A 21,831-nucleotide genomic window follows, 5' to 3' on the forward strand; every position below is an offset into this window, starting at 1 on the left:
AATTAATTTATCGAACCAGAAGTTTGGAACATGACCGTCAGGGTCCTGAGTCTCTCAGAAGGCTCTGACCTGACCAGCCTTGTCCGGGGCCTCCCCCCATCAGGCACCCTCCACCATCAGCCCGGGAGCTTGGGAATGTAGGTCTTTGCTGGAGCTATGCCATACGCACGGCTCTGCACTTTCCTGCCGCCGCAGACCTGCTGACTTGACTCCATGGCTTGTCCTTGGACCCACCTCGTCCCAGCACGAGGACGTGAATGGCCATCACTGGATGGGGTCCCACGGGACTGCGAACCTTGTCTGCAGGGTTTTTGCGCTCCCCCCACCCCACCCCCCCGACTTTGCTGTCACCCTGTCAGCGCCTGCTGGTGCACGCAGGGCCCTGACAGTACCTGGAGTGCGGTGGAGAGAACAACGATCCGATGGGATACTTGGCCTCCTCCCCAGTAAGAGTTACACTAGCACTAGAATTTGTGTGAGGCTGGTTGTAAATTGTGGGCTCAAACACTAGGCAGTAGCTGTACCGGGGCAATATAAAGAGCAATAGTGCCGAGAGCCAGGACAGATTTTAATGGAGTAGAGTTGAGTGGATCAGTTGCTCAAAGTGCTGGTTAGAACTTCTTCCTCTCACCAAAAGTACCTAAGAGAAGAAGTTCCCGTAGGATGGCTCAGATGTCTGGCTTCAGCTAAGCACCATCATCTGAGATCCAATCTAAGAGCAAGCTTGCGCCAGGAGGATTGAGGCACCCGAGAGAGGCCGTCTTAGCTCAAGAAGAGCAGAAGCACGTCATTATTAATATGCATCTCTCTGGCCAAAACCAGGAGCCAGAGCAAAGCTGTGGAGATGATAGCACTAGATACGCAGAAGGATTGGCTTCCATATTTAAAAAGACCTAAACTGTCACATTCACAAAAAATTATTAATATCATTTCTCCTTGAGATTACTTCCTAGTTCAGTTATCAAAACACATTTCTACATTCCTCATAATATTTTAAGTGTAAAAGTCTATCTGTTCACGGGAATGTACAACCCAAACAGAGTATTTGTTATGCATGAGTAAGAAATGAGAAGTCCATTATCTTAATAAACCAGATGATTTGACAGCACTTCTGGGAAACAGAAAGATATGTGCAATATATTGCAGTAATAGCTCTACACTACCTACAGTATAATGCACTCCAAGACACTCTAGATGTACTATTTGTCTTTGACTTTACACTGCTCGTAGAATAACCGCATTCAGTGGCATGGTAAAAACCAATTCTCTGTCACAGGCAGGTAAAGGAGAATTTTGACCATCTCACCTGTCTTTTGTGGCCGTTTCCGTGACAGCTGTGACAACAGCAGCGGTGTTCTGGTGCTCCTCTGAGTGCTGGGTCACGTTGTTCAGGGGTTTGGATGTTTTTGTTGTTCCGATGTCAGTGATGGCCAGCTTATCAATAACCATGCAGTCTGCATCACTGTGTGGGGAGAATTCAAGTTCATGTTAAATTGTCAATTAACAGGGCTTAAATTCCAATGGAGAAAAAAATATTCCTCCTCCTCTCCTAGCACAGGCCACAAAAATCCCATAAAGAAATAAGAACCGAAAATAAACTGGAATTAAAAAACAGTGTATGCATCCTGGAGGCTATGTTTCCTAAAAATCAACAAAACACCAAATACGCACAAGAACCGACAGCTCCTCAAGAAAGGCATTCTGATTTCCTGCAGCAAAATCCAGCCTAAGACTTCCCCATGTATCCCCATTCCCTGCAAACCAGACATTTTACCACTCTCTGCCACTACGTCTGCTGGTGCGCTCTCCTATGGACAAACACAGAAAAGAAGCAGCAGAAGGATGCAAACGTGAAGTACACTTGGCCAAGACTTTGCAAGTTTAGAGTGTCCAGAAAGTCAAGTTTACCACTGGGAGCAACAAACCAAAAGCAGACTGCTTGCCTTGCTGGTAACTGGCGACTGTCAGTACCAGTACACAGGACAACAGGACAGCCCCGGGCTGAAGGGACCTCAGGAGATCCTCTGGTTCAGCCTTTCACAGGAAAGGCAGCCTAGAGGAGTTCACCTCTCCGGGAATTGCCCTCCGTTACCCAACACCGCACAGCAGATTTCCAAGTCTGCTGCTCCTTAAACTGCTGGTTTTGGCAAAGTGCATTTCTGACCTGATACAGGCACCTACGTGGCTCGGCTCTACAGATTTTTCCCAAGTGGCACCTGATACTTCTGTGTGCACCTAGAAAAGACTTAAATTTAAGTACAGAACCTAAAATCCTGAGGAAGAAAAAAAAAGTTGATTGGATGTTCATGAGTGGTATCTTCAGAAGCCAAACAGAGCTAAACTAACTCGCCTTCAGTAATACATCAGACAACAGATTCCCATGCCTGAGGGATAACATTATCAATGATGTCTCCCTACAACAAAGTAGAAACTCAAATCCTGAAAAAGGAAAAAAACCTGCTAGCACAAAACCTCCAAATCTTCTACATTTGTTTTAAAAGACCCATATTTCTAACCAGAGAAGTGATTTCTGTGAACATCCCTATTTTTTGCCTTCTAAGGCAGAGAACAAGCTTGTATTTGAATGACCTTCCTCACAGTTTTAACCCAGTCCCAGTTTCAAGAATGGTTTCTTCTCCTTCTTTCAGACAGCAAGCCTACAAAAATGGAAGGAAAGCTCAGTAGATGACTGAGCTGGAATCCTGTCACCAGCTGCCAGGGGAGTTTATAATGCATACATATGATCACAGTCTGGTAATTAAAGACATGTGATAGAGATTTTGAGATCAAGGTTCTATTTCTGTAGCTACTTTTCTGTGTGCTCTTGAAAAAAATACATTAAAAATGGGGAATAATGAGATCAAAACATTTACCTTCCTAAAGGGCTAACATGCTCGTAAAAAGAAATACTGTAAGTGCAAAAATATACCTTAGAGAAACTGCAGGGGATAGATGAGACAGCAGAGAATTGAACTAAGTTGCCAGAAATGTCATTAGAAAATGACTTCCCCCACAAGAAACTGGAGCTCATGAGATTTAAATTGCTCAAAGATAAACTTCTTAAATTCAATCACTAAAATTTCCATGACACAAGGATTCCAATGTTATGAAATCCTGAGGTCATCTGACCACTAAGGGGGCATGGAAATTTATCTCTCTTCAACAGGCTCACGGAAGAGCGAAGCCGGACATGCAAACCTCTGCAGAAGGACACTTACAGGCCAAACTAGCAGGGTAAAACAAAACAAAGAGTTTGCGTGGAACACAGAATACTCTGACCCAGGCAAGATGGTTCATAACAGTATCTAATTCTAGCCTAGAATAAACTCTAGTACCTGTAAATATTTTGGATTAGTATTCCTCTGGTCAGCTTATTTTTAGCAGCTAGCTGTGTCCCTTGAATGCCAGCCTGGAATGACCTTGCTGCCAGTGCAGTCGATCAAATGGTCTACCTCCATGTCACCCAACAGCCTGGTTACATGCTCCAAACCCTGACCGGGCTGAGGGCAGGGACAGAGAGCATGTCACCCGCAAAGAATATAACTGTTCTCTCATGAGGTTGGCTAAGGCAGGCTAAAGAAGAAGAGTTATCAGCAACAACGTCTGCATCTACTGCAGACTCTTCTTAGTTAAGCTCTGCAAATGGATCTCTAATACTTCCCATTCCAGAAAGAATTAGGAATTTTTAAGCTCCAATTCAAAGCCACTTGTACAAATTTTCCAACAGCAAGTGTAAGTCTGTCCAGAACTGTCTCTTTTTTCACAATGGACAAGCACTCAGCACAACTTGTGAATGCCACCTACGGCCACACCCACTGGGCTTTCCAACACAAGAGCTGGGACAATTTTCCTTTATGTTCACGAAGTTCAACATCACAGCCAAATTCTGCAACTTAACCACCAAGTTTGCAAATACTGCTCTGGAGGTCACTTGTAGCAGAGACTCCTCTCTTTCTACAAGCACTGCAATGCTTTCTGAGATATCTAACCACCCCCGGTGCACAAGCTGAACGTCCAAACTCTTCAGTCTTAGAAGACTAGAAGATAGGACCTGCATTATTAGGCCCAGCCATCTTCACCCGTAGAAGGTTCGAACATAGTTTGCATGAAGTAAGTTGGAGATGTCTCCTCCTAAGCACTGGCTGGTTGGTTTGGGACTCCTCACCTGGGTGCCTGGTGAATATCGGGCTTAACAGACCTGATCAAGCTTGCTTCACCACAGGTACAACACAGCCGAGCTCAAAGCATCCTGAACAGGACAGTCTCTACTTGACCTTCATGCAACAGGGCTTGTGCAGGAGAACTTTAAGAAGTTCTGGGGGTCTAAAGAAACTTTATGGCAGCGGTGGACTATTGCCTTGTGTCTTGCAAAGTGAAGAAAGTGGGCAATTAATCAGCTGGGAATCTCCGGGAGGTATAAATACCTGTGTGCTATTACAGTCACCAGCAAGGAATACCTCCTGCCAGAGCCAACTTCAGAACATGGAATTTGGTGAGTTTTGGCCATAGTCACTTGAGGGTGATGAACTGAGGAATACCCTCCAATGGCACATTTCCCAGACTGCTTTGAAGCATGGCAGGGGATCATAAAGATGATGAAAGGGAAACAAGTCAGTCATTCTTGTTTACTCTTCCTGATGTGTTACCTGATGTATTTCATATCTTAAACATCACCTATGGTTTGCCTTTTAAGGCAGCAAGTTCCTTGAGGCAGGTACAATCACATCTCCTCTGGGTGATGCGTACTGCCAAGCACTCAGATTTCACTTAGAATAATTATGTGATAAATTACAATAATAATTTTAAGCTAAGAAGTATTTAAAATACTACTTCTTCTAAAAGCTGTTATTTTACGTTAACTGATGTGTACATGTACTAGAAAAGGAAGGTTACCGAAACACTTCTCGTCAAAGTCACTGGTGTCTGTGCAAAATATACGCACACACATACGTACATGTATACCACCTTGCAACTGGGAAACATGAACAGGTTTTCTGTTTACACCAACCATCAGGAGAGAAGGTAGACAGTATTACATCTGGTTTCAAGAAGGCTTCCAGTGACCTTTCCCAAATGCACACACATTGCTTTAGACAAGGGACTTCAGAAAATGAACTCTGGCTTCTAGCTGCCTCTGGGGAAGGTTCCATGTTCTGCTGGAAGCCCAACAAAGATGAGCCTACACAGGGTGTAGGACTTGCTCATCCTGCACATATGTGAATGCTTTGCAGAGATTTGCTTTTCACGTGCTAATGAAAACTCGCAGCTCCCTCAAGTAGCGAGTTCAACTCCATCAACTTCTTAGGGAAAAATCTGTCATAAAGACAGCATGGAGTTCTCAGCTTTTACTACATGTAATATAATACATGAAAACAAGAAATATTGTATATCCTCATTCCAGACCTTAGGTGCTACAAAATGGTTGTTCATTCTTTTTTGCCCTAATGCCCAAATCTTGAAAATGCAAAGTTTCCTCAAGCTAACAATACAACTGTTTTCCTTGAAGTGCAATTTCTTCTTAGAAAAGCAGGGTTCAACAAAGTTCATACTTCATAACCACTGAAGCTGTCATAAAACCATTCTATATCAAAACTGATACCCAGTTAAAATAAAGTGATATAGTGTTCTATTTATGAAGATGAAACTGTCAGGAGCTCACTTAACTTCTGATAACAATTCAGTTCTTCCTGTAGATTTCCACCAGCTTTATAGAGAAAATACTTGGGTATCGCAATTTTTTTGAACACCTCTCTTGCTCAGTTTCACTGTGCAAACTTCTTTTTAACACCCATTTTGACAGCACGACTGCAAAACACATCACACTCTCACCCTGTCTTTCCACTGGTCTATTTACTGAGAGCCTCTCAGATCCAGCAAGACAAATTAAGCTATAACAGGTTTGCTGGTGGTTCAAATAAGCCAAGCTGACTCTGAATTGGAGTGCCAGATGGAAATCCACATGCTACAGCACCTAAAGCAGCTCTTCCCGACGCTAAGTGCAATACTGATCTACATCTCATTGCCAAAGGCTCTATAAAGAATTCATGCTGTAGTCCCAAATGATCGAAGAGCTTTAGGTATTTTGGGAAAGAAGGATTTGATACTGAATGAAACAGCCTTAGAGTTCAATTCTACCCACCTCTGAAGCTCACTACTGTGGCTCCTGGGATACACTTTAGATATCCTCTAGTCTCTTTGGTAAACAATTAGTATCATAGACAACAAAACACCGTGAAGACACACTAGGAAAAACAGTTGTACTATAAACAAAGAAGCAAGACATGTATAAAAAGTGTACCTAAACACAAGTCTCATGCTGAGCCCACAAGCAAGTCCTTAAAAACCAGGCTCTGCAACAACCAACCACAAGACAAAGTATGAGATGCAAGGGCAGCCATGCTACACATGCACTTCTCAACACACTCCCAAAGTACTTCTTGGCTGTTAATTAGACAAAGCCACACAGCATGAGAGGTCTGGCTTCCAAATTTACATGCAATCTTCATTAAAAAGGCCAACACTTATGTCAGCTTTGAAGGTCCCGTCTATGCCAATTACTGCACTAAGCATTCACCTTTGATTGGAAAAGTTTTCTGGTGAAATGGGACCTCAGATTAGTCACTTTTATGTTTCTTTCTGAATAAATGTACACTGATACGCGGCCAAATTTTACAAAAAATGGTGGCATCATGCTCTATGCCCCATTTCCCACAGCATGCTCGTTTCCTTTCAGCATCTGTCCAAAGCATTCCAGCAACTCTTCGCAGTTGGGCAGCAAAAGGAGATAGAAGCAAGACGACCGTCTCTCACGCTGATGCTTCATGCTTGTCACATGCAATGGTGAACCCGAACGTCATGCAAGATGAACAGTCAGCAGGCACAGAAAAGAAACATGTATCCCAAAAACGGGAGAGCTCAAAACATCCACTGTGACAACGTCACTCCATTCAGCTTGGGAAACTGGAGGATTATTTTCTCTGCCACGTGTAAGCGGGCGCTGCACCAAAACTCCTTGCTCAGTGACAGCCAATGCCAAAGGCCACCCTGCACAAGCGCCCGGCCCGGACCCCCGGGGACCCCCGCGGGGTACGGAGCCCCCAGCCCCCATGCCCAGAGCAACAGGAGGAACCACTGCCAGCTGCTATTTCTGAGCTATTTCAGCAATTTAGGGTTGTCACTGCTGTCAGAACAAAAGTTAAGTACTTTCACCCCAGAACTGTGTATGATCAGAAACAAGGGGAGACTTTTACAGTGATTTTACAGAAACTGTAATGCAGAAACTGAAGAAATTTCTGCAAAATGCAGAAATTGCTAGTGTTTTCTCATTTTCACCTCAGTTCTAAGGAAACCGCTGCAGCACCTACAGTGTCTGCCTCCAAAGCTGAAGAATGCACTAAATGAGAGTTGGTATCATACAGACACAGAAGAAATATATTTGTTTTTAACAGGCAGCAACCACTATTTTCAGATGGATTCCAGTCTCCCCTCTAAACTTTCTTTTTCAGTTGCTTATCCAAGCTAGTTGGGTGAGGAGGCACTAGGGAAAAGGGACAGTAAACATATCCAACCATTAAAAAAAAAAGAAAAAAAGAAAAAAAAGAAAAAAGAAAAGATTAGATGGGAAAAAAGCATTTTAGGTAAAGTTAAAGGGGAAGAGAAATTAAAAGTTGCAAACATCCCAAGCCCACTATCACCATACACAGCAAAGCTGGATTTTTTTTTTTTAGCTGGATTTTTTTTAGCCAGATTTTTTAAGTGTAGCTCATCTTTTTAAGAGCTCCTTAGAAACCTTATTTGAACAACTCAGCAGCAAAATACTTCAGATAAGCTTTTGCATTTCTTCTTTCTGATTTTCAAAAGCTGGGTTAATATCATACCATTAAAAATTAAGCACACAGACACAGAAATGCAAGTCATTTCCCACAAGAAGTACTGCTCACATTGCATACACTTTTGCATCCATTATTCTGCTTTCCCCATTAAATGCAAGTCTCATGACTGTTCTGCTACACATAGATCGATAGACACGAGCAATACGGAGCTGCCCGGGTTAACACTGCTGCAGAGCCCTCACATTTCACCTATCTCATTCATCGATTGCTCCTACAACTTCAGCAAAGCCTTGCAGAAATTTCCGAGACCTTCACAGCTTGCGCTTGCTCTGAACAGCTTCGAGAATGCTTAGCCAAATACTGGCATGGACTACACCTCTCAGATCACTCATTAACAGTTGGAATATTACTACATTTTTCTGGCAAAACGTACAGTCTGATAGCACGTAGTGTGAGATAAATGCAATACGTACTTGCCTACTTATGAAAGAGGCAGAAAACTTTCAAAAGTTTGTTAAAATGACATTGTTAATTATTAAAATAGTAAGTTAAATAAGTACGTGTTGTAATTACAACTATTTCAAAATACCATGCAGCTTACAATTTTGAAAGCCTTTAGTCTCTGGAGACTGCAGGCACATGCTGAGCTGCATTTCCTGAACCTCCTGCTGAGAGAAGTCAAGATGGTATTTCTCTTCATCAGGTAACTGTGCTTTCTACAACTGAAAGTTTACATGTTTGCTGTAACATACTCCTCTTCAAATTAAACAGTTATGAGACATGCTTATTACAGTGAATTTCTCTTTTTGTCTCTGATCTCATCCAGAAATTACAGCAAAGTCTTGCTAGCTTGCACAGTGACTGGGAAAATTAATTTCAATGGATGAATTCTAGAAAATAATCAGTAAAAAAACCACAATTTAAAATGGAAAGAAAACATTGGGGAAAAAAAAAGTATTTGGTAACAAAAAAAGAAAAAAAAAAGCCTTTGGAAAATACATCAACCATTATTTTATGGCGTATTACAACATGCAAGTAAAATATTTGTTAGTGCTGTTGTGAGAAAGAGTCAAAAAGACTTGACCACTACCCCACCTAACATAGGCAGCACCTCTAGCAGTGTGTGCATTAGCAAACAGCAGTCAGCAAGGCTTCCCTATAGTCATCCTGACTAGAGCATGAACTTTCCCTTTAAAATAATAAAAAAAAATCCTATTTGCAGAAAGAGCTCACAAACAGGTGGAATGGCAGAAGCTCAAGGACACGATGCATGAAACTACTAAACACTCTATTTGCTTTTTAATGGTTCATCAATGGCTATGTTGACTGTGTGCATACTTTCACAAAGGACTATACACAACCTCAAATTCAGGTTTTCGAAATATAATTTCTAGGATCTGTTTTAACTGATTGTGAAAAGATGAGCTTTCCCAGTCCAATGGTCCAACAGCTCTTTTTTCCAGCCCAGTATGAAGTAACTAATGGGAGAAACTACTTGTCAGGTGGATGTTTGGAACCCTGAGAAGGTCACCGTCATACATACCCTCTGACTGCAGGTCTAAATACTCTGAGCAATACCCACAGCAAGAGAGAAAGGCAGCAAGAGAGGCAGAAATAGAAAGAAAGCAAAAAAAGGAAGAAAAAGAAAACAGTAAAGATTGCTGAAAAAACAGACAAAAGAATTAACTTTGCAATTGTATCCTCAAGTGGTGCTCCTGCCAGGAGAATATGCAGGAACATTGAAAAGCTATTTCAAAGAGTATAATCACTGAACACATAATTTTCCACATAAAATTCAGATCAATATACAAAAAAAGCAGAAGATTGGATACACTGTAAAAAGCATCTTTCTCAAGACTAACACACACTTTCTGAAGTTATCAAAGAGTGAGATTTAGCAATACTGGAAGCTCTTTAGTCAGAGAACTTCTGCAAAACTACTTATTTTTTCACAAGAAACCACTATATAGAAGTAGATATGGGAAAGGAAGTTAGCTAAATACATTTAAAGTAGAGAAATTAGCTAAATACATCTGAAACACCTTCTTTTGTATCATGTTTAAGGTAGCCAATATTCTCAGTCAGAGTTTAAGCAGAACTGCCATGAGGGACATTCTACCAAGCCTTGCAAAAGACAAATCATTAGCCTTCCAGAGTTTAAATTTTGGGGCAGTACAGGCAGGCAGAGAAGCAATAGCAGTTGAGAAGATGATCATGGAGGGTATTTAGAGGCATGTACTGTAACATCTGGAGGCATGTACTGTAAGATCTGGAGCCTTCATGACCCTAGTGATTGTAGAATCCACAGAGTCCTTCTGTAGCTCCAAGGAGTATTAAAGATCCCCACTGTAGACTTCAGTATTGCAGGGAGGGGAAAAAAGGAGAAGACCTGTTTCTACAGAAATAGGAATGCGGTTTGGTAAAAGTTTAGCACTTTTGGGGAAGTGCTTGTGGAAAGTCATCAAGAACCACATACTCAACCCAAAATACTCAAACTTTCAGCATTTTTCATTTCCTTGGCATCATTAAGGAACATGGTAAGAAATGAATATATTCACTACAGGCCATTTGAGTTTAACTGCATCTGTTCCAACAGAAGGCAGACTGGTTTGGGAGAGCTGGGGATACCAGGAAGTTTCCATTATTGTCACTGGTCAAGATGGCTTGAAACAGATCTGGAACAGCTGAAATCACAATTTATGTCACAGGCTTCTGTCTTCCCACAGCTTCTATTTTGATTTTTGGCTGTGGTTATAGCTGTGGAAAGCTACAGCCACCTTTAAAGTGGAGACTGTGGTTATTCAAGTATTTATTTTCTTTGCCAAAATGGAATTCATTTTGTAGAACTACAGTCATGCAAAACCAAGCAGGTTCTGGAAGCCTTGTCCTTATTGAAAGTGCTCGAGTTATATACACTTATTTAGAGAGAAAAACATGTTCAAAATTACACTGCCTGAAACACCAGTATAGCCTACAACATCTAACCAGCCAAATCAGAAAAGAAATTTTAAAAAAATCCTACCTGCTAGGAAATAAATGGAAGACCTAAGAACATGCCAAATAAGATTTACACTGCTACTGTGAATCCAGACAGTCACGTGTAATACTACTCTACTTACACCATGCATTCAGAGAGGAAAAACATCTGGAGCACAGAGTTTGTTTTAGATACACATGCCAATGGATTTAATTAGATATAATTCAAGTACACTGAAAACGGAGATGCTGCTTTTAGCACAGCAGGCAGTAGTCTTATTTTCCTCATCTTTCATTTTTCATGAAGCCAGTCTGCTTGGCCATGCCGTCCCTATGCATACAAACTAACACCATTTATCAAAACAGCTCTTCAGATGCAATCACTGCAAGCAAAGAAATCTCAGGGATCTTTCTTATTTCAAGTATGAAGAGTAAAGGCCATGTGAGGTGGACATAAAAAATAAAACTCAGTCATGTTATTAAAAACTCAATTCAGAGTTGCCTAACCAAACGTACCTTTGGTTAACTGCCTCCCATATTTTTACTTAGTCCTGTAATCCCACTTGTTTTCTGAGCCACTGCTTTTTAACTCCTAGTAGCTATTTGCTGGAGTTTGTACACATGCCAAGCAGCTCACGTTTACTATCCAAAAAAGTCACATAACCACAACATTATAAAAAGTAAATGCCTGTTCCTGAGTCAGATGCACAAAATACAGTGACTCCAACTAGTTAAATCATACCCTACATACTTGTAAGGAATATGAGGAAAAAAACCAAATATCTTAAAATTCGGTAATATTTCTGGATGCACCAAAGTGAACTAGATGCTTACTGTTTTGAAAATTAACTTCCCCCCCTCAAATGATTAATGTAGGCTAGATTCGAGCACATGCAATTCCAACCAAACTCCTGCCCAAAAGCTAACAAATCTCAGGATCTGCTATATCTTCTTCTGGTATTTTGCATTTTTTATCATTTATTGCCTATAATGTACTACTTTGACAATGAGGGGAAAACGATAGCTTGAGTCATTTAAATCTTCCCCCCTGCAAGACTACACACTGATGCCATGTCAGACCTCGCACCTGCCATCAGTGAGGCTTTGCTCACTCTTCTGCGCGATCTGACCTGGCACCCCTGCATGAGCCCAGGCCCAGATCTCTTGTGCAACCAGGCAGACAAACGGGTGATGCTTCTGTGACATGGCTCAGTGACTAAAATGAGCCACACACGTTTCTTAAAATAAACCCATTATAAACACTTTCTTAGAACAAAACCCCTGTGACAAGAAAGCTGTAAAACATTCTCCTCACACAGGACATTTGGAACCATGGTGTCTAAAAGGGAAAAGTAATATATTAACCCCTAGCAACACAAGGGGTAAAACCAGGGCAGAGCAAGACCCCAGCCCAAGGAGATTCCTTTCGCACCTGGTGAAAACAGCCTTCTCATTTTTAGCATCCATAGTCAGCTTGATGGTTTCCTGGCCTGAGCCTGTGCTGATGGTTTCTGTGACGATATCAGCTTTATCCTCCTCCTCGTCGCTGTCAGAGCCTCCAGAGGAGCTGCTGTCTGAGGCCACCAGCGGTGCTTTCCTCGTGACGCACACGTTCCAAACACAGGGAGAGGCAGCGCTGACTGAGAAAAGTAAATAATTCACATTGCAAAATTAACAAAACCACAGGAACAACTCCCCAGGTACAATCCCGAATAAGTAGGGTGGTGTAAAATGGAGTGTTTACAATTATTGCAAATTTTGAGATGACGGTTTCTGTGCAGATCCCACAGCATGCAATATTATTTTTGCAAGTGAGAAAAAAACCCAACCCCACAAATCAGTGTTCTCCACCTGCCACCTCACGTCTGTGTTTAAACACGTAACAGAGGAGACTATTTTCTTCACTTGTGGAACAGTGATAACTCTGAACAGAGGATTAAGGCAGTCCCTGGGGTCTTTGCTAACTTAACTTAGCTCTGAGAACTTGTTGTGGTATAATTTAAGCAGCTATACTTTTTGAAGTGTTCATTGGTTTCCATTCCACATACAAGCCTAGCAAGAAAAGCCTCTCACGAAAGTGGCATAGAAGTGTTGTAGTCTCAGAGAGTGGTTTTCTTTCTGAAGTTGGTACCTGCTCACACTGCTTGATGTAATGCACAGTGCCTGACTGAAGATCACTACCCAGGTAGGCTTAAACAATGTGCAATACATAAAGCAGTCATCATAGCCAGTCTGAGCTCTACTGAACTGAACCTCTAGCTCTGCTGGGAGAGCATACCAGAAAATGCATGTGGCAGAAAAAGATACTGTGCTCTCCCTTCCAGTATTAGCCACCTTTCAGTGGTTACTACAGACAAAAGTTTAATTTAGTTCCATCAAAGTGCTTTGTTAAATTTTATTTTTCTTTGCTCAGAAAGGAGGGAGAGAAATCAGACTGAGGCTAACCAACTAGCTCAGCACAATTACCAATAGTATAACCTACCCCATCCTTTTAATTTTTGGCAAGTAATTTTATAATCAAGCATACAGTTAGAATAGGACTTTTGAACAGTTTACAAATGATTGACTCTGTGACATCAACTCTCACTAACTTAAATTTCATCCTTTTCTCGCTGAATAATATTATCCCAACAAGCATTCAGGATTTCTGAGTTACTCTTTTAATAGACTGATCTCTGTACGAAAGAGAGCCTTCAAGGAAGAGAAGGCAGATGACAGTGGAGGGAAGTTCTCCCTAGCAGACTTGATACGCTCTGCAAAATTCCAAACAGCTTAAATAATACATCTGTTTTGTCTGGTAACATTCTCACTTACAGTTTTTGTCCTGACTCTGCTTCGGGTTTCCATCTGAATCGTTGCTTTCTGTATCGACAGGAGAACTGCATCGTGGACCTGATTCTGAGCTAAAGTAGGGGAAGAAAAAGTCTTGAGAATGAAGTACAGATATCTTGGTTGTGCTTCCAAATATTCCCAAGAGAAGAAATCATTAGGGCTTTTAACTTCTAAAAAACGTATTCATTTACTTATTTTATACTCCTAGTGTAGCAGCAGTGATGATACATAAAGTATTCCTGTATCATAAGACATGAATGCTAACACCAGTTAGAAGCACTGGAAGACAAAGGGAAGTATGAAGCCCTGATCCAGAATACTCAGACTTTATTAAAAAATAAAAGGTGTAGCAAGGGGAAGGGAAAGGGAAGAAGAAAATATCACAGTAAATGCACTCCATCAAACTGTATTTCAAATATTCTTTCATTCAAAAGTTATAAAGAAAGAATGTGTGCCTCTCTTACCAACAGAAAGGCTGGAAGTCTGTAAACTTTGCCCATCCTTTCTCCTCTGGCGTGGTGTTCTCTGGAGCTGCTGAATCCCATACACTCGATCCAACATCCATGGCAACACAGGGTGCAGGGGGCTTCGAGTTCACGGGCTCAAACACAGCCGTCCATCCAGACCCTAGAGACACAGAACAATGGACTGGAATGCTTAGCAGTTTTTAGAATCTTTGGACATCCCAAAAAGTGATCCCAGAGACAAAAAAGGAAAGACCATCCAATGGCACTCCTTCAAAATCTACAGGAAGCTTCCTGTCTCACATGTTTTAGACAATCAGCTTGAAAATCCCTCTTCTGATAAATACTAACGTTATCCACAAGAAAGAAGCATCAGTTAAGAAAAATGACATTATGAATGTCTTCATTCTTTCAGCCAGTGATTTGCAACTGAACTCTAAGTACCTTAGTTTCCTGTCAAAAGCTAAGTGGCATGGCTTTCAACCACTTCAATCACTAACTGTTTAATTTTGGCAATTACAGGTAAGGAATTGATATATGGAATAAAACGTTTAAGATCACAGAAGTCATCTTGAGCAAAACTAAGAACATAATTTGTTTTTTACGGTCCCAGCCTACTCCTTATTCATTAGAACATACTTCTATCCCTACCAATCACAATTTTTTAAAAAGCATTTTTCAAGACCTTTTTCTCAAGAAAGGATTGCAGAGGCCTGTTGTGCAAACTGATTTGCACGCAACAAAACTGAGAGTAGGAGAGATCCACCAAGTTTACACTCACTCAAAAATTGAACAAGAATTTGAACCAAAGTCTCTAGAAGGGTAACTAAACTGATGTACACTATCCACAGGTTGCCATTTGTGTTGTTTATACTGGTTCTTCCTAATAAGAATCGAAAATATCTGAGACTACCAAATGGGTGTAGAGAGCTGATTACTGGAATAAATATGCATTAAGCTCACAGTTACACCCAGGAAAAGAAACATTTTTAAACTGAAAATACTTTCACCAAACAAGGAATGAATGTTAACATTTTTGTCTCTATTTCAGTTGACCAAATTGGTTTTGCTGACAACACTGTGTGTCTCATGAATTTATATAGCCTTATTTGCATTGTGATCTGGGAAAACCTTGTCCCTCTCCAGCCTTCCTCTAGGCATTGTAAGAATGGGTTTGCAACATGCAAACTAAAATTAGAAAGGCAGTTAGGCAGAAGAGACCTACATGCAGCATCTACATGGAGTGTGGAGATACTTGGCAAGGGTCTGCATAAAATTCATAATATAATGTAAGGAGTTAATGTCTTAATGCTCCAATAATATTTTGTTCATTAGTATTTGTACTAAAAGAGCTAGTGGTAGTATGGTAACTTGTACCTGTGTAGCTGTCTTAGCATAACTGAAGCATCACACTACTATTCTGAAGAAGCTTGGCAGGGCTCAATCTCACTAATATTTCAGAGGCAAAAAATGAAACTGAAATTCACTCTTATCTGCACAGGTGGAATTACAGAATAGCCATAGAAACCAGGGGATTTGCAAACTGCTATTCTGAAGAGATGATTGCAGATCTCATCCCACCAGTGGGATGGTGCTGTTTTAAACTCTTTACCTTCAGAGGAGTCAGAATCTTTCTGCTCAGAAATATTATTCTTGTTGTTGTTTGCTGAGGAAGGAGGCGGCTGCTGTTCTGTTTCCTCCTCTTCTTCGGAGTCCACACTACCATCATGATCTCCATTCTCAAGATCACTTTTTGATGAACTCTCTGAGGTCTGAGATGCTCCAAATCTAAATTGCAGAACTCAGAATTAGAAAAACCCTTACAGCATCCAGTTCATCCCTCACCTGCTTCCTCCCTGCCCCAGGGAGAAAATACAAAATGCGAGTTGACCAAGTGATGCTGAATGCCTTTTACAGAGCTTATTTCCCAAAAAGAGACAAAGCTCAGACAGACAATACCAGGCACTCCTCCAGATACTTCCACTGAAGTCCCTATGTGCTTTACTTGTCAAAATGCATCTGCAGAGTTGTAATGGGAAATATGTTGCAGTGACATATTCAGGGCTGGATATTGATATGAGCAGACAAAACAGTGGCAAATGAGGGGAATACTAGTGTAATATCGACTCTGTGTATGAACAAGACAATCCGTTTATTGATGCTATGCAAATAAACACTAAGGTCTTGGCCATTTTTCCTGTCTCATTTGATCATATTTTCAGACTTAGAATTATAGAAGTAACTTCATTTAATAACTGACCACATCAAAGGGATGAAAGATTGTAAATGATTTGCAATGCCAGAGATGCACCACAGGAGGTCACTCACTCTCATGTAAAATATTACTTTTCCTCTTTCAACATTTTGAAAAGAATATTCTGTCTACTTCCCTCAGTCTTACTATTCTCTCAGCCTCCTCCTCTTCAAATATGAAGAAAAGAGTAAGTAAGTTCTAAGTATTCTGAACTAAGGGTGGGGGTTTTTTTTAATTTCTTTGACAACAGACTCAGTAATTAGGTGTTTCCATCATTATTGCATTCCCTCAAATTGGATCTTTGTTTCACATTCAAGACAAACCATCACCTCTTTTTGCAGAAGTGTGACATGGAAAGCACTCTGGTTTCCGTTAGAAAAAGGCCTCACAGCACATAAGTAACAATTAAACATGCACTTAACTGAAATGTACAGTTTCACAGCATTTAGGGGAAAATAAATAAATAATAATAATAATAAAAAAAAAATCGATCTTTTGTTTTCACCTTACCGTGTTCTTGATTTAACTTGGGTTGCATAGGTTATCTCCTTCTCTTCCCAGATATCTTCTTCTTCCTCATTATCATCAAATTGTTGGATCCGCTCATTGCAGCAGGCTTCAAAGAGGGAAGCATTGGGCTAAAATAATATTAAGAAGAAATCAAATTCCATTCATTCTTTGGAGACAGACACAAGAGCTTCAGTGATGAGGAAGTTCATAGAACAGCATTTGTAAACAACTAATACCATAAAGGTGTTGGCATTTCTTTCATTGTACATCCCAAGCTGTGCAGCAAGCAATGTTCAGCTGTGGAAGAGTAATAATAGCACAGTGTGCTCAGAAGCAGCAAGCCCATGATAGATGAAGAAACACACACAACAGTTTCTCAGCCTACACTCCTTCCAAAACAGCAGGAACTCCTGCACGCTGCCTCATAGCTATTCTGTTATGTAAATCTCTCTGCATCCCTCACAGTGGCAGGGATATAAAGTCACTGTAGAAAAGGGCTGGAACAAATGACCTTAAGAATACATTTGCAAACCGACCAGCTTGGAACTTAGAGAATAAAGCCATGCCATGTATGCAAACTGTCCCGCTTCGACTAACAACCCACAGTGCAATTTCTTTCAATGACTGCATTCTCCTTGACAGAACTGCAAGGAGCTTCTAAGCAAATATGACAACACTTAACTCATGTGCACACACCCCCTGCTTCAAAACATATAACCTTCCATTCTGGAAATGACAGTTTTCAGACACCAGTAAAGTGAGGTATCCGCATAAATATACAAATGGTCTGCCTATTTGAGTGTTCTGGGATCTCTCAATCAAAAGACTTAATGGTGACTTCCAGATGATGCACAGTCCAAACCAATGGCTGCATTAGAATTTCATCACACACAAAAACTGCCTACTCAGAAAAAAAACAAGTTAAGATGAGCGTATAAATAGCTAGTGGTGGCTGCAGACTTAGCTGGCAGATTCAAAAAGAAAACAAATTTTCTGTATCTATACAGCACTGTCTAGAGCAGCCAAAAGAGAGAAGAAAAACTCTTTGTAGTACTGTTCAAGTGAAAAAGAAAGCATTTTAAGACTGAGGAAACCTAAGTCTTAGTATTGACAAAAACAAGCTTCCGTCAGGAGATGAGCCTGGAATCACCTCTTTCAGCCACTGTCCAGCTTTTTCAACGAGTACTGATTTAGGTCAATAAAAGAGAAAAGGCAAGAAACAGCATGGCAATATTTAGACCCGTAAGTCCTCTCTATTTGCAGTTTTTCCTAGTCTGTGCATGGAAAGATTATCAAAGTAAAAATAAGGACAACAGACTGACACTGCACAGAGAGAGAGAGAGAGAGTCCTTCAATGTAGAGTACTATTTCTGAAGATCCTCACCAAAGCTATGAACTGTAGGGAGATTCTCTGAGGGCACATGTAATACCCTGAGTTCCTTAACTGGACTCAGCTACAAGGACACCTTTTCATTGACGAAAATAACATACAAATCTTCTTTCTTTCAAAATGACAACAGCTGATTCAAGCATAACCTTGCCAGAATCTGTCCTATTAAATAAATATCCCAAAATGCCCACTTACACTGTCATCATCTGCATCTATATTGAAGTTTATCTCTGCGATCCTGTCAAAGGGAGCACTGCAAAAAGAAGGGAAAGAAACTTCAGTGATGGCATGGAACAACAAAGCACTTTTGCACCCCCAACAAAAGACCAGAGGATAGCTAACCACAGAGACACTCAACGCCTTCTGCATTTGTTCCCCAAATATTCACTTCTGTCTTATGTGCAACAGTCTCTTCTCTTTGAGATGAAAGATTATTTCAGATTTTCATGCTTAGGCCTGATTCAATAACTGAATGAATAACCTTTGTCATTATCTTGATAATATGGTATTTTGAGGCTTCATGGCAACCACAGCAATGTCTGGCTGTTACTTTGCAAGTTGCATGGTACCTATGCAGCACAAAGGCTATCTTAATTTTTTTTACCGGGTCTTTCCAGCTGAACCAAATCTTATAGAAAAAACCCAAACTCGTAATTAATTAAAAAGAGAAGGAGCTGCACCCAGCTGCTCTGGGATTCCAGTCCTGTGTTCACCCAAGAATTCCACTGGGTTCCTCTGCATGAGACAAGACCCAGAGAGACCGAATCCTGCACAGTGGGCATATACCCAGAAATATCCAGATGGGATCACACCTGCCTGTTTTAACATGATTACAGTAGCTTCAGGGAATCTTAGTCTACCAGTGGCTCAACAACCCCAACGCATTACTAAGACATGAATGCTGCAAAAATCATTAAATATCCCAATTTCTGATTTGCACCCAAGAGAGTCTACTGTAAGAACAGCAGAGGGTGCTACAGGCCAAAAAACTCCAACCTACTAGCACAGTTTGGGTCAATGCAGTATTTTTTCACCATATCTATGTACCTCTGAGTTTGGACAGTGTTACTTTCTTTTAAACAAGACTGTTCAGTTAGCAAAAAAAATACCATCATGCAAATCACCAGGACACTGAAACATGAATAGTATTTCTTAAAATATTCAAATTCCTATCTGCAACAGTTTTCAACAGCTGGAAAACAGATGACAGGGAGCACCACTCAGAATGTTCAATGCCAGAAGAGTTCTGTAGTATATTCCTCCTTTTGTAATCACGAATACAGAGAAGGCTAGCACATCCCAATTACAGATTTTGTTCAGTTTCATGTTCATTTTAAAATGGACATTCCTACCTTCAGCAGCTCCTCACATAAGTTAAGTCTTCCCCTCCACTTACACACACACAAGTTCAATATTTGCTGCTATTTGATAAGAAGTTAAAAGTGTATTTTATTTTTTTAAAAATATGTAGAACTAAGTAATCCATGTTCCATTAAACTCTCATTCTAGTCTGGAACTTTTTGGCCTTATTAAAGTTCTGGACATCTACAATGCTCATAAAGAAAAAAGACAGGAAAAGCTGGACTCCAAAATCTTTCTCCATGTTAGAATACAGCTCCCAACTATTTGGCAAACACCTTAATGGAGCTCCGACGACCCTAGGGATCTTATGACTCTCTACTTTGATTCATCCTTGAAAGCAACTCTGAAGCAGCCAAACTATTTCCACATTGTCATTTTATTTGAGGTATTTCATGGATCCCAGTAGTTGCTAAAAATATGATCTGAGCAGAACCAGCAAAAGAATCCTCAATAAATCAGATCTGGAGCAGCTGAAGAGTTGGAGCAAAGTGGCATGCCCAGAGCTTTCTGGGCTAAAAGTTTCCAGTTTCTGTCAGGATTCCAAGATATCAGGATCCCACAGTTCTTTGCAGAGCAGACCCAACATTTGCTGGCCCATAAGTATCAGCCCTAGGATGCCACATACACTCCCTGTCACCTTGGATGACAAATAATTCCTTTGACTGATATGAACATTGCCATGAGATGAAAGTGAATGGGCAAAACCGTCGAGCAGGAAACACACTGGGTATCCTCCTGGAGCACTTATCTGTCAATAACTGTATACTAAACGGTTACAATTTCTGAACTGTTATGGACAAGCGAGATAATTACAGACCCAGTAATTTTGTTAGGTACAGCTTTTAGGGTGAGAAGATGAGCTGCAGTTTTAATTAGATTACAGTAGTTCTATAAAAGCAGCACAAATTCCAAACACTGAATTCAGCAAGTCGCGTAACATTAAATCCACCTATATCTGCCTTCTTTGAACTGTTATTTGCTCCTGCCTTATCTATGTTTCCTTTTTCAGAAGAGAGAAAATGGCTAAATTTTTCCATGGGCTTCAGAACACTATTCTTTCTACTCCTGATTTCAATAAGGACTTAATGCCACTGGAGAATAACTGTATAATTGCCTAGAGTAAGCTCTAATGCTTTGCCTTCTGTGCAATTAAATTTATTCTAGAACATGGCTGGATAATAATTGTGTGTTTTATTAAAAATATTTCTCTTCAAAATGAAGAAACTCTTTTCCTTGGTTCTAAAACTGTCTCTGGAGATCAGGGTGGACTCCTATAAAAAGAAAAAAAGGTCAGCTGTTTTCCAAGCCATTGATCAGTCTTCTGTTTGTTTCAAGCCAGAGGAGGTACACAGTGAGGTTCATTTTAAAACCTGAACCAAAAGAAGAAAGATTAGATGCAAAGAGGCTTAAATGCTACATATAAGCCTCTTGAAGTTTTATAAACTTACTTGATATTATCATCCTGGTCTGCAAACTCCTCATCGTTAAAGCCAAACTGATCCACAAAGTTAGCTGTCATCTGCTGGATCTGGTACTCAGAGAAGGCCTGAGCAACGGAACCCAAAAAGAGCTATCATTAAGGTGTCCAAAGATATTCAGTTAAGCCGGCTGAAAACACATATTCTAGGAAAGCACTAATATCATAGAAAACTGACGAATTTTGAGAAATCATCTACTACAACCTGCTTTCTCAAAGCGGGATCAAACAGACTTCTGCAGTGCTGGACAGATGCTTCTCTCATCTGCTTTTAACTTCTTCCAAAGAGAGTTATGAAATTTTCCCAGTAAACCATCTGTTGGCTTCATTATTCTATTAAAATGTTGTATTGGGTTTTTTTCATTTGTTTCTTTTCCCCTGATGCAATATGAAATTTACCTTACTGCAATATAAACCCACCACTGACATCAAGAAGGTACTTTTGACTTCCTCTAAACCCCTCTTCCTTACTGGATGAGGCATATGTCTCTGTATAATCTTGTCTTCTCTTGACCAAGTGGACCAAATTCTTTCAACTTTTCTTCACGTGTCATGTTCTACACCACCGATCATTCTCATTGTTATCCTCTACCTTACCTTTTGCTAATAAAAATCACTTTTGAAGTTCACTGCCTCCAACTGGGTATTCACCAAGGAGAATGGGAAAATTACTCCATATGTCTTTGAGGCAACACTCCCACCTATCACGTTTGGTTTCCTGCAGCAGCTTGGGT

At 40.6% G+C, this 21,831-nt stretch overlaps 1 protein-coding gene across 4 annotated transcripts in view; it reads right to left on the reverse strand.

Moving 5' to 3' along the window:
• PPP6R2 (protein phosphatase 6 regulatory subunit 2) overlaps positions 1-21,831 on the reverse strand; it is a 122,614-nt gene that overhangs the window by 14,532 nt on the left and 86,251 nt on the right. For 3 of the 4 annotated variants that reach the window (XM_069801435.1, XM_069801436.1, XM_069801433.1), the window contains 9 exons: positions 21,069-21,166; positions 18,454-18,511; positions 16,869-16,996; positions 15,717-15,892; positions 14,105-14,267; positions 13,623-13,711; positions 12,241-12,448; positions 9,376-9,399; positions 1,307-1,462 (listed from right to left, as the gene is read on the reverse strand). In XM_069801435.1, the coding sequence (XP_069657536.1) occupies positions 1,307-1,462; positions 9,376-9,399; positions 12,241-12,448; positions 13,623-13,711; positions 14,105-14,267; positions 15,717-15,892; positions 16,869-16,996; positions 18,454-18,511; positions 21,069-21,166 (1,100 nt within the window). The remainder of the gene's footprint in view (positions 1-1,306; positions 1,463-9,375; positions 9,400-12,240; positions 12,449-13,622; positions 13,712-14,104; positions 14,268-15,716; positions 15,893-16,868; positions 16,997-18,453; positions 18,512-21,068; positions 21,167-21,831) is intronic. The other variant, XM_069801437.1, reaches the window with a different exon arrangement.

Source organism: Haliaeetus albicilla, chromosome 14, assembly GCF_947461875.1.
Source record: "Haliaeetus albicilla chromosome 14, bHalAlb1.1, whole genome shotgun sequence".
NCBI lineage: Eukaryota > Metazoa > Chordata > Aves > Accipitriformes > Accipitridae > Haliaeetus > Haliaeetus albicilla.